The sequence below is a fragment of the Anopheles arabiensis genome, chromosome X (genome assembly GCF_016920715.1).
Source record: "Anopheles arabiensis isolate DONGOLA chromosome X, AaraD3, whole genome shotgun sequence".
In the NCBI taxonomy this organism is placed as follows: domain Eukaryota; kingdom Metazoa; phylum Arthropoda; class Insecta; order Diptera; family Culicidae; genus Anopheles; species Anopheles arabiensis.
The window spans coordinates 21,796,944-21,809,022 of NC_053519.1; the positions used below are offsets into that span (position 1 = coordinate 21,796,944).

At 42.5% G+C, this 12,079-nt stretch overlaps 2 protein-coding genes across 2 annotated transcripts; one reads left to right on the plus strand and one right to left on the minus strand.

Annotated features, from left to right (window-relative positions):
- The first annotated feature begins 4,792 nt into the window (after window positions 1-4,792).
- On the plus strand, window positions 4,793-6,809 carry LOC120906638. Its single transcript, XM_040318453.1, has 3 exons — window positions 4,793-5,481; window positions 5,827-6,067; window positions 6,135-6,809. The coding sequence occupies exons 1-3, from the start codon at window positions 5,455-5,457 to the stop codon at window positions 6,260-6,262; spliced, it is 396 nt and encodes a 131-aa protein (XP_040174387.1). The 5' UTR covers window positions 4,793-5,454; the 3' UTR covers window positions 6,263-6,809.
- On the minus strand, window positions 6,785-11,711 carry LOC120906637 (putative nuclease HARBI1). Its single transcript, XM_040318452.1, has 3 exons — window positions 10,405-11,711; window positions 10,262-10,339; window positions 6,785-7,546 (listed from the first exon to the last, which is right to left on the minus strand). Exons 1-3 carry the CDS (start codon window positions 10,558-10,560, stop codon window positions 6,800-6,802), a joined length of 981 nt encoding a protein of 326 aa, XP_040174386.1. The 5' UTR covers window positions 10,561-11,711; the 3' UTR covers window positions 6,785-6,799.
- Window positions 11,712-12,079: the final 368 nt, after the last annotated feature.

Below are 12,079 nucleotides of genomic sequence, written 5' to 3' on the forward strand. Positions count from 1 at the left end.
TGCGCCGACTTGGACAGTTTTGCGACAAACTGGCAGCAGTGGTAGCCTTGCAGATGCAATCGCGTTTGCAATCGCGCTCAATGTGGGACGGCTTTAAGAATAACATTTCTGCAACCAAGCGAGAGCTTGTTTCACCGTATCAATAAACGATGCGTAATCTCGTTTTGCGCATATAAAATTTTATATTTATGGGACCCATAATCTAGAAATTGTATAAGCAATCTTGGCGCAATCTGAAAATGTATGGATATGACGTCTCGAATACTCTCAGAGCTTTCAAACTAAGGTGTTTTAGCAGACCCTAAATAACGGATGCTCTGCAATGGGATGGGATCCGAAGCCCTCCGAGGGATAATATAGGCTCTCCCATCCAACTCCTATTCTGACACGTCCACGTCGTGCAGAGTGGTAACATGTGCCTCCATATATCCTAGCTTGGGTACACGGGCTAGATCCAACTCCTTGGGCGGATGGTGGCAAATGGCGAATCAGGAGGGGGGTGGGTATCCCGGGAAACCGGGTGCCTACACGTCGGGGGGCCCGACGTTAAATAAATTAAAATATTTAACCCGACGTTAAATAAAACGGCCACGTGAGCGCAGGGCCAGTCACCCAGTCTCACGGAACAATCGACTACGGAAAGCAACAGGAAGTTACGAAACGGACCTAACGATACCGACCCAACGCAATGCCCCCGGACAATGATCAAAATGGGCTCATGGAACGTACGCACTCTTAGCAAAGCCGGAGCCCTGAAACAACTTGATGACGCCCTAGCCACACTGAGCATGGACCTCGTAGCTCTAAAAGAGATTCGGTGGCTAGGGAACGGTGTGCACAACAGGCGTGGTAAGCAATGCTACGACATTTACTACAGCTGCCACGACCGCCACCACGTGATCGAAACGGGTTTCGCCGTAGGTCCCCGGCTGAAATCCGTAATCATAGATTTCAAGGCTATAAACGATAGGCTATGCACCCTGCGCATGCGAGGCAAATTCTTTAATATCAGCCTAATAATCGTTCACGCCCCTACCGAAGAGAAAGAGGAAGAGGAGAAGGACCTTTTTTACGGCCGCCTCGCTAGAACTATAGATGCGTGCCCCAGGCATGACCTCATAATCATCCTGGGGGACTTCAACGCAAAAGTCGGTAGGGAGCCAATGTACCGCCAATACACTGGCTGTCACAGTCTGCATGAGCACAGTAATGATAATGGTAGTAGATTGGTCCAGTTCGCCGCAGCGAACAATCTGGGTGTTGGAAGTACCAAATTTGCGCGCAAGAAAATCCACAAGATTACATGGGCACACCCACGTGGAGAATCCTTCAACCAGATCGACCACGTGTTAATAAGCCGCCGACGACAGTCGCGTCTGTTAAATGTCAGAACATATCGAGGAGCCAATATCGATTCCGATCACTACTTGGTTGGCTTAGTGATACGTTGTAGAATCGCCCGCCCCCGCGCCAATGGGGACGGCGAAAACACGCAGCCTCGGCTCAACACGGACTCTCTAAGGGATATTTTATTGTCCAACAGGAATTCAAAGCCGCTTTAGATGAGTCTCTACTACCAGAAAACAGTTATGAAACTACGAGCGAGAGGTGGAACGCTCTAAAAACAAAAATAACAATCTGTGCAAGAAATATACTCCCACCACGTCGTGGCAACACCAAATCTGGCTGGTTCGTCGATGAATGCAGACAAGTGCCCGAACGTAAGAATACTGCATACCGAGCAATGCAGCAACGGCATAGAACGCGGGCATGCGCAGAGGAATATTCAAGGCTCAGACGCGAAGAGAAACGAGTTCACCGCTCCAAGAAACATGCGGGAACTCGAGCAAACCAGAGAGGCGTACGGACCGACACGAAAGTTTTACCAAGCGATAGCAGGTCACCGAAACAACGTAGTACCCAAGGTAACCTGATGTCGCAACAAGGATGGAGATCTGGTCAGTAACCAGCCAGCGGTCCTCTCGCGGTGGGCTCAGTACTTTGATGAATTACTCAATGACCAGTTTAGCGAACAGCTAGAAGCGCCACTAGCAGATAGTGTCATGCTACTTGCACCTAGCATAGAAGAAACACGAAAGGCTATCCGTCGGCTGAAAAATAACAAGGCACCCGGAACCGACGGAATTGCAGCTGAACTGGTCAAGAATGGAGGTGCACGACTAGAAAACGAGATTCATCAAATTGTTACTGAGGTGTGGGATAGCGAATCGATGCCTTGTGATTGGAATCTCGGCATCATCTACCCCATATACAAGAAGGGAGACAGGTTGGACTGCAACAACACAGGGGTATTACGGTGTTGAATACCGCCTATAAAATATTCTCCCTGATCCTTCAGGATCGCTTTGTCCCGCACGTCGAAGAGATAGTCGGAAACTATCAAAGAGGATTCCGAAACGGAAAATCAACCACTGATCAGATCTTCACCATGCGGCAGATCTTGGAGAAGATGGCTGAATACAGAAATGACACATACCATCTTTTCATTGACTTCAAAGCCGCGTGTGATAGCATAGCCAGGGTAAAACTGTACGACGCTATGAGCTCATTTCAGGGTGGCCACTCAACCGAGAAAACCGGGAAGTAGCCGGGAAATTTATTTTTTCCGGGAAAAACCGGGAAATTCTCCGAAAAAAACGGGAAATTATCACAAACTTTTGCTATCACTGTTTACCATCGTACTAAGTGCATTTTCAATTAATATTGAAATATGTTTTGTATATTGTTCCCAACTTACCACAGGCCAGCAACATCACACCAATGTGTAAGGACAACATTTTCCGTTTCTCACATATGGTACTATATAGTGCCATATGTGCAATATATGTACTATACTTCTCATTCGCACTGGTGCAATACTTACGTTCACCGATATTGGCTTTTGCATATTTAGGGTGTGGTGTGCCTATTCGTTCTACCTTGCACTCGTCTTTTGTTATTCAACTCTCGTGAAGTTGCGGTCGTGTCGAATTTAACTGTGGATTTACTGGGCGATCCCAATTTTTGAACATAACTGATAATTTTTGTCCCCTTTAGCAATTTTAAGGTTACCCAATCACACATCGTCTGTACATTGGCATTTTGCGTATTGGTTTCAGGCCTCTACCTTCATTCCTCCCGGGTGACTGGGTTCCCATACTGGCACTGATGGTTGAGGTGGCGTCGCTTCTGCAGTCCTATCGTTGTTTCTTTGTTTTGTTATCACTTAAAGTACACTTCCCGTAAAACATATTCAAGAAAGTGTCCGAAAATTAAGAAACCCACTGAAATCTCCTGTATCTATTCGTGAGGTCTATCTTCAGCGTCGTGCGAGTAACAGCATAATGAATGGCTGTTAATTAAACAGGAAATCCGTTCTTCGCAGATTTGTGTGCATTCTTCAGTGGCTGGTTGGCCCATGACTTCAGGTTACCCTTTTTTAAGGTTGTGTGATGACATCTGTTAATCAACAATTGATAGCAGATAAAAAATATCTTTGCCACGGGGTAAACTCTTTACACGTTAGTGTCATGATGCTAAACTACCAAAAAGAAATTTTTGTAAAGCTTTTTTTGTCGTTTTTTTATTAGTTGTTTGCTAATATAAAACCTCCGAAAATATAAAGAATAAATATTTAAATAGCTTAAGATCCTAAGTAGCCAAATTAGATCCACAAACGAGCACACGATGGAAAACTAGTTTGTATAAATTTGATAGAAATCATGCCAAAAATGGTTCTCGAATGTGTTGTCACACCTCTAGAATGGATATTAAATTGTTGAATAATTCACTAATAACTTTTATGCAGTTTTTATGACAAGTTTCCATCTTTCCCGTAATGCCCGTGTTTACTTACCATTCTCTAGATAACGATATTAAAAAACGTATGATATAATAATTTGGAATTAAAGTATCGATAAAACCGGCACACGAAGCATAATGAACCGAGAAAACTCCAAAAATTCCGGGAAAAACCGGGGAAAACCGGGAATTTTAAATCCTGATTCGAGTGGCCATCCTGACATTTGGAATCCCGGCCAAACTGAAAAGGCTAGTTAGAATGACTATGACCAACGTCACATGCCAGGTGAGGGTGGATGGAAAACTCTCAGGACCTTTTGCTACCACCAAGGGTCTGCGCCAGGGGGACGGGCTTGCCTGTCTCCTATTAAGCTGGCACTAGAGAGGGCCATCCGCGACTCGAGGGAGGAGACTACGGGAACCATCTTCAATAAGTCAACCCAGATCCTGGCATACGCTGATGATATAGACATCATTGGTCTGCGGCTCTCCTATGTAGCAGAAGCCTACCAACCCCCAGGACAATCGCATCGCAATCGGATTGAACGCGCAACATTTTCCATACAATCCGCAGTGTTGCGTTTTCTTCGCGCCAACTTTGCCTGTATTTTCAATGAGCCAAGCGATTTTACCCCCTCCTACACGCATTGACGCTTGTGGCGGCCACATACACACACACACATCTCTACACTCAGGGTACGACATCTTCCCTGTTGCTGTTCTGGACTCAGACAAAATTTGTGTTTCTACACTTATTGTTCAAAAAAGTAGTAGCTCCTAAGATCTGAATTTACAAACAAATATCAAAATGTTAGGCCGCAAATACACGACGCGCGTTTCCGCGCCCGCGGAAACGCGTATAACAATCCAGCCATATAAATGAAATGTCATTCGAACGCGCTACCGCGGATACGCAGAGATGCTCATGCTGGATATCTCTGCGGAACTGTTATACGCGTTTGAACGCGCCCGCGGAAACGCGCGTCGTGTATTTGCGGCCTTATGTTCTGCTAATGATATTGCACTAAATTTAATTGCACTACATTAAGTTTTTAATATCTTTCGTAAAAGTTATATGAGTATGAAAATGTCGATACAATTTGTCATGAATAACTTAAATTTTAAGATTTTCGCGCATAAAATTATATCGCGCGCTGTGTGTGCGGCGGCGTAATTCGCTACTCGTATAGCCGTCTCGTTTCTTCTTGTGTGTGCTTAACCGTTGCTCACCGCATCAAGAACATTGCTGCTCACACACACGTCAGTCTGTGGCAAACAATTGGAGGGGGAGGATGTGTCTGTTTGCTCCAGAAATCGTGTGTGATTTTTTTGTTCTGGATTTGGTTCCATCGCTGTTTGTTTTGGTGAATTTGAAAAGGTAAGGCCGCAAATACACAACGCGCGTTTTCCGCGCCCGCGTTCAAACGCGTATAACAGTAGAACAGTTCCGCAGAGATGTCCAGCATGAACATTTCTGCGTTTCCGCGGTAGCGCGTTCGAATGACATTTCATCATTGTTTACATTTTGGCCGGTAAAACGTTGTTTGTTGTATTTGCGTGAAATTTACGATAAAAACACAAAAATGGGTAATAAAGGAGTGATAGAATGTATATTTGGAGATATATAACCCCAGTTTTCTATTTTTAGATTATATGCCAGACAAAAAAAAGAGGAAGAAGGTATGTATACAAGTACAGTATGAATTTTTCGATGACGAAAAACCACCGCCATTGAGGGTTGTATGTTTCAAAGTTATCATTTTTATATTGTTATCTTTTGTTAGCATGAATGTTGACTTTTGTAACTCTTGTAGGTTATACTGTTTAAACTGCTCCTGCATTGGCGTGCTTTGTATAAATAGTTTCAACTGTTAAATATTTGATTATCTTTACCTACGCTGCGCTTTTATTGTGTTTGAGAAATGATTTCTTATTTATGCAGATATGCTACAATACTTTCCAATGCGTCGTAAAATACAATCATAACTGAACCAACATTTTCTTGCAAAAATATTTTCTTTTCAGAACATCCATATGAGTGAGGAAATTACTCTTGTGTTTGTAGACCTTGTGTTCCGGCATGAAGCCATTTGGAACCGGAAACACAAGGATTACAAAGATATTAATCGTCGGAACGACGATTGGTGCAGCATAGCTGACCAAGTGGGATTGTCAGTCAATGTGTTGAAGGACAAGTGGGCATCACTCCAGTCTACATATAGAAAGTGCCGATCAACATACAACAAGAGTCTGGTAACTGGTTCTGGTATGAACTATCAGAAAGTAACTTAGCAGAGCTATAAAAACTTATTTTATTATTTTATTATTTATAGGAGCTGATGAAGTTGACAACCCCACTTGGTTTGCCTATAGTGCGATGCGGTTTCTCGATGGAACAACCGATTGTGGTAAAACGTTGAATACCGTAAGTAAATATATACATTCGGTCCGCGTTGGTTGAACTTTGATATCATCTCAATAATTTTATTTGTGTTTTTATATGGAAAAAGCACAAGTTTAATAGTTGACATGCAATCTAAGTTCTATCAGCGAGTTCAAACTATTTATGTTTTATTTTATGTCCATGGTTATATTATTCTATAAGCTCTTCACATCATTTTAAACGAACGTATTACCGATAGTATAAGGTAAAAAAGATAATAAAACTAATAATATTGTTTTCCACAAATTTTACAAATGTATTCAAGCGCATTGTATGCTACCAGCTATCCGAAATTAGAAAAACTATTAAATATTTAGCGCTTTCTTTTGATTTACTGATTGTTTATTTGAAAGAGAGGAGAACGAGATGAGTTGCGAGATAAGACTTACATTTATTACTGTACAAATTCAACTTATACATTAAATGGTAGTAGTGCAATAATCCTTACTTTATGTAAGCAGAGTAAGTTCGTAGTATTAGTGTTCGGCAAGGATTTGCAAGGTTGTCACAAATATAAATTTATTAATTTTATTTATTTCATTAGTTTTCCTATTTTCAATTATTTACAAAATAATTTGCCATATGCATCCGAATTTCCATCATATTGAAATTGGGCCGTGATCTATTTGCATTAAATCTAAGCATATTTGGATTGTCGTCTTGTCTATATATAAATTGGTTGGCATCTTGATTCCTAGTATTTTCATCCCGTCGTTTAAAATTATGCAAATATATAGTGGCCATTATCACCTTTTTGGCGTTTTCCTCACTAAGCTCGATAGGCTTTCTCAACACCCGAAACCTGCCACTATGGATTCCGTAGGCCATTTCAACAGGACGCCTGGCAATCGAGTGCCGCATATTAAAAATGCGCTGGACTGATCCTCTTTCCGTTAAACCACTGAACGGTCTAAGGCAGTAATGCGTCAACGGAAAAGCCTTATCTCCTAAAAACATATACGGTACAAGGATGCGGGATGCTTGGTATAACGGTGCAGGGCTTGGAATACCACACTCGTTTCTTTCTAGTTTTTTGTAGAGTACAGAATTTCTAAAGACTCCTCTGTCTGATATTCTACCTTTAGAGCCAACATCTGCATATATAAAATTACTGTTAGAATCTACCACACCTAAAAATACAACACTAAAAAACCTTCTATAGTTAAAATAGTCAGTTCCGCTATGCGGTGGAGCTTTTATCATAACATGTTTGCCGTCAATCGCCCCGAGTGTATGGGGAAAATTCCACTTTTCTTCAAAGCCCTGCACAATTTTCATCCATTCGTCCGAATTGGTGGGTAACTGTGAAAAGAAGAAGAGATAGATTTTTTTTAAACAGGAACAAAAAAATCATATTCTTATTTAGATATTATTATTAATATTATTATACATATTATTCGTTCAGCTAACACACCTAGAAATAGAGGTATTGGACGAGGCTATTACCCCATTTCCTGCTCCACCGTCACCGCTGCCATCACCGTCCTACAGTGCCTCGCCGCTTCCAGAACCGTACGATGGTGGGTCGCCGGTTGCTGAACCGTCCCGTGGTAGGTCCAACTACTCGGGACCGTACGATGGTAGGTCGCCGGTAGCTGGACCGTCCCGTGGTAGGACGAACTACTCGGGACCGTACGATGGTGGGTCGCCGGTAGCTGGACCGTCCCGTGGTAGGACGCAGCGCACAGGAATGTCCCGTGCTACATCACCGAGATCCCGATCGCCTCCACGCTACCCTACTCCTCCTCGCCCAACAACTCCACCAGCTCGGACGTTGCGTAATAGGCAAAGACGTTGGCAAGAGGCCAACTTAGCCTATAATGAGAATGTGTTGCAGGTGATCAAAACGATTGGATCGGCAACTAACAATCTAATTGATCGTTTGAATGCACCATCGGATGACTTAGATTCGATATGCAACATCGTTCGTAGCTGGTCGCCTGATCGGCGAGAGGAGTTTACTGCCACGATGTTGAGTAGGGTAGCAGAGATTCAACAGGAGAGATTTGAGGCTCGTCAAGGACGCCGGGCACAATAAAGGCAAAGGTGAGATGATGCAGAGGGTAGCGGTAAATCATATCGATATCTGCCAAACAGTTTTGCTAGGAAATACATAACTTGCTTATAATATTGTTTTCGGCAGATCTCTTAGAATACTACCAGGATGCAAACGCTCTGGAAGTGTTTGAGCAACGCATCATCTAGAGGAGAAGAATGAACCACGATCTTCTTGACGGTGGCGAAGTCTGGAATTATAAGCATGTGGGCATGTGAAAAGAATGCCGGACTCATGCCTCACCAAGAAAGTCTTCGACAGCGACCTCCTGCTTAGCACGAGGCGCAGGCGTGCGCAGCATTCTCGCTGGCTAGATTAAGTGAAGCGAGACCTGAGGGAGATCGGGTGTCTGCATGGATGGGAGGCTGCAGCCAGGGACCGAGGATCCTGGAGAATTGTTGTTGACTGGGCCATGTCACGTCGACTTGCTCTATCGTGAGCAGGCCAACAAGAGAGAGACAGAGAGAGTGAACGAGAGATAGTAAGGAGAGAGATAGAGAGATAAGGAGCGAGAGAGAGAGGGAGAGGGAGAGAGAGAGAGAGAGAGAGAGAGAGAGAGAGAGAGAAAGAGAGAGGGTGGGGAGGTGAGTATAGAAGATCATTAAGTAGAAAAGTTGGAAGCCACAAAATAAGCTGTGAAATGATGAAATGTAAATGTGATAAAAATGTGATATGGAATAAATGAGATATATGTTAACATGTTAATGCAAAGCACAAGCACGCAGTATATGCATGTTTCAGCTGACACTTAGCATATACATTCATTCTGTGATGTTAACACCAAAAAATAGCTAAAATAAAACTATAATTCTATTATGAATCCTAACTGATATTCTTCTTCATTATTTACTTAATAAATGTAAATAGTCTATGCATATCTTATACAATAATGGGTTCATTACCAGGGACTTAATTGAATAGTTCTATCTTGCGGGACTCGATTAATTTGAGGCTTGAATCCATAAGGCTTATTTTAGGGTTCTTTTATGGTATACTATTGATCTAGAAAATAAAACTCAGTAGAATCAGTAGAAAACTGATATGCTACAGTAGGTGACTTAGGTAGGAGGAGATTAAAAATGTAAAAAGTAGCAAGAGGAAGTGTTTAAGACTAACTGATAGTCAATTGTTGAAAGCGATATGCAGAAAAGAAATCATCAGGTTGCCTACAGACCATGGATCTAATGAAAGACTTAGCGAAGAAACATTATATAAACATAGGACAAATTAATACAACGGAACAGCGGAAAGGAAATAGTAATATTTACAGTTAACTGAACTATAGGCGAGCTACAAATTAATAGCTGCTATCATTGAATCTGTCCGTAGCGGTAGTGTACGTCCCAAGACTCATATTATTTTTTTAGTGTTTTTTTACGGTCTAGATGGTTGTTAAATTTATTTACCGCGGCGTTGTATGATAAAGCACATGAAATGTGTTGCCATCTGTTGGTCTAGGCGTGTTACTATGCTCATCACTGTCACCGTTGGCGATGAGACTTTTCCACCCATTATTAACTAACATTACTAACCCTATTAACGCAACTGTACACGGATACGGTGGACGAATACCCTAGACCAGGGGTCTCCAAACTACGGCCCGCGGGCCGCATGCGGCCCCCAAGCGCCTTTGATGCGGCCCGCGAGAACTGGGTTAAGGTTAAATTAAATAGCTTTCTTTTCTAACAGATTATTTTCTTTACTTCTGAAAGATGAAAATCAAGATTCAATAAAAGAAAGCTGCACAAATTTGATATATTTCAATAATATTTTCTTATTAAAACGAGATTTAAACTTCCACTCATTCTAAAGGTAGCGTCAAAATGGCCCTCAACAAGATTGATTGTGAAGCAATGCGGCCCGCGAACTGAAAAGTTTGGAGACCCCTGCCCTAGACCATTATAGCTGGCAATGGAAAGCAACTAATCTAGAAAATAAGATGATGCTCCTTTGTTTCTTACCTTCACATAGTTTCTTAAAACTTCAACAAGGCAATCACATACTTGAGGTACGAATTTAGAAATCGCTTGGGCAAAAATCTAAAAACAAATATAGGTTAATGAGTTAATTTGAAACGTTTGAAAACTTAAAAAAATATTCTTACCCGAAAAGCGTATTCAAGCGACTTGTATTGGTCTCCCGTAGCCAAATATCGTAATGTCACAATTAGCATGTCCCTTGGTGACAAACTCGGGCGCATATTGGTATCCATTTTTTTTAATTTTTGGTGTAATTTGCTCAAGCAGATAGTTAAAATCATTTCTGGATAACCTCAAAAAATTTATAATGGTGGTATCCAATTCTTCCTCCATAATGGTGTTAACCAACCGACTAGCTTGATAGTTTCTTTCCAGAAGAATGGGGCGCGCCCATTCTCTGGTTTGTGGAGGTTGTCGAAGAGACACCATATGTAACCTAAAAAAAGTGGACCACGCATTTGTAAGCCGCAAGGTGGCCACTTTTTGTTCACGGTTCATAACGCTGTAATTTTTCTCAATGAAATTAGAAGTAGCAACACAACAAACTCAAACCAAACACAGTGCTCTTTTCAAACAGTGTAAATAAACACATCGACATGGGTTGACATTTTTGTGGTATCCTAGGGTACAGCTAAGAGAGTGTGAGGGAGTCAGTCAGTGTTGGACAACGAATAAAGCTGGATGTGCGTCCCTGTACCGGAGGAGAAAGCTTGTAGTTGGATTAGAAGATATCACATTGGCGATCCTGCCATGATATAATCAGAAGTGTATTGAGAGTGGTGTGATGGTGCGGTTCATTTTATTCGTTTGTTTGTGAGTCGGGTTTAGCCTATGGCCACATTGAAATACGTTATCAAATTTGTCGGCTGAGTCGAGTTTAGCTCATGACCTGCGCGAGAACTACGGTGCACCAAACTACTATTCAACACTTTTTTCTTAAGTAATAATCACACAACTGTTTCCTCAAAAGGCACTGTGCCACTGAATCTGACTAGTCATTTGTTTACACGAAACAACAACACGTCAACGACACGATCTCTCACCGATGACCTTGCACCAACTTACACACGCATACCACTCAATGTCCGTTCCACGTCTATAACTGTATACTATCAGAATGTGCGAGGTTTACGATCCAAAGCTGATGAGTTCCGTTTAACTGTGTTAGAAGCGGTCTATGATGTTGTGGTACTCACTGAGACTTGGCTCGATCCCAGCCTTCCCACAGCTCTCCTATTTGGCGATGCGCACTGTGTCTATCGTTGCGATAGAAATGCCGCAAACAGCTCTCTATCTCGAGGCGGTGGAGTACTAATTGCGGTGAGTTCCGCTCTCCGCTCTCATGCGCTTCCAGTGCTTGCGCAAACACTTGAATTCGCTTGCATCTGCATTCAGCTCCCGACGTACCGATTATTCATTGCTGCTGCCTACCTTCCTCCCAACCATAGCACGGACGAAGGAAAAATAAATGCATTACTGGACACCGTCAACAGCATTTGCGACACACTAGGTCCAAACGACAGATTCGTGCTCGTGGGAGACTTTAACCAACCCGCTCTTTCCTGGTCGCCTGCGCAATCGAATCATGAAACCCCTTTTGTGTTTTTTGAACCTCATACTAGTTCAGTTCGTAGCGCCCAATTCGTCGATGGACTGCACCAGAATGCGCTTTACCAACTTAATAACAGCACTAACTCTATGGGGCGCATTTTAGACCTTGCATACGGGAATTGGTCAAGTGCAGCAACTTCTTCGCTCATACGCGTCAGCGAGCACCCGCTGCTGCCAATAGACTGCTAT

What these genes read in the sequence shown, in the direction of transcription:
- LOC120906638 (XM_040318453.1), top strand. Translation starts at nt 5,455, where the DNA reads ATGCCAGACAAAAAAAAGAGGAAGAAG. An exon ending in ACAAAAAAAAGAGGAAGAAG is followed by an intron (nt 5,482 to 5,826) that starts GTATGTATACAA and finishes TTTTCTTTTCAG; the next exon opens with AACATCCATATGAGTGAGGA. An exon ending in GAGTCTGGTAACTGGTTCTG is followed by an intron (nt 6,068 to 6,134) that starts GTATGAACTATC and finishes TATTATTTATAG; the next exon opens with GAGCTGATGAAGTTGACAAC.
- LOC120906637 (XM_040318452.1), bottom strand. Translation starts at nt 10,560, where the DNA reads ATGATTTTAACTATCTGCTTGAGCAAATTACACCAAAAATTAAAAAAA. An exon ending in CGCTTGAATACGCTTTTCGG is followed by an intron (nt 10,340 to 10,404) that starts GTAAGAATATTT and finishes ATTTGTTTTTAG; the next exon opens with ATTTTTGCCCAAGCGATTTC. An exon ending in TTTTAAGAAACTATGTGAAG is followed by an intron (nt 7,547 to 10,261) that starts GTAAGAAACAAA and finishes TTCTTTTCACAG; the next exon opens with TTACCCACCAATTCGGACGA.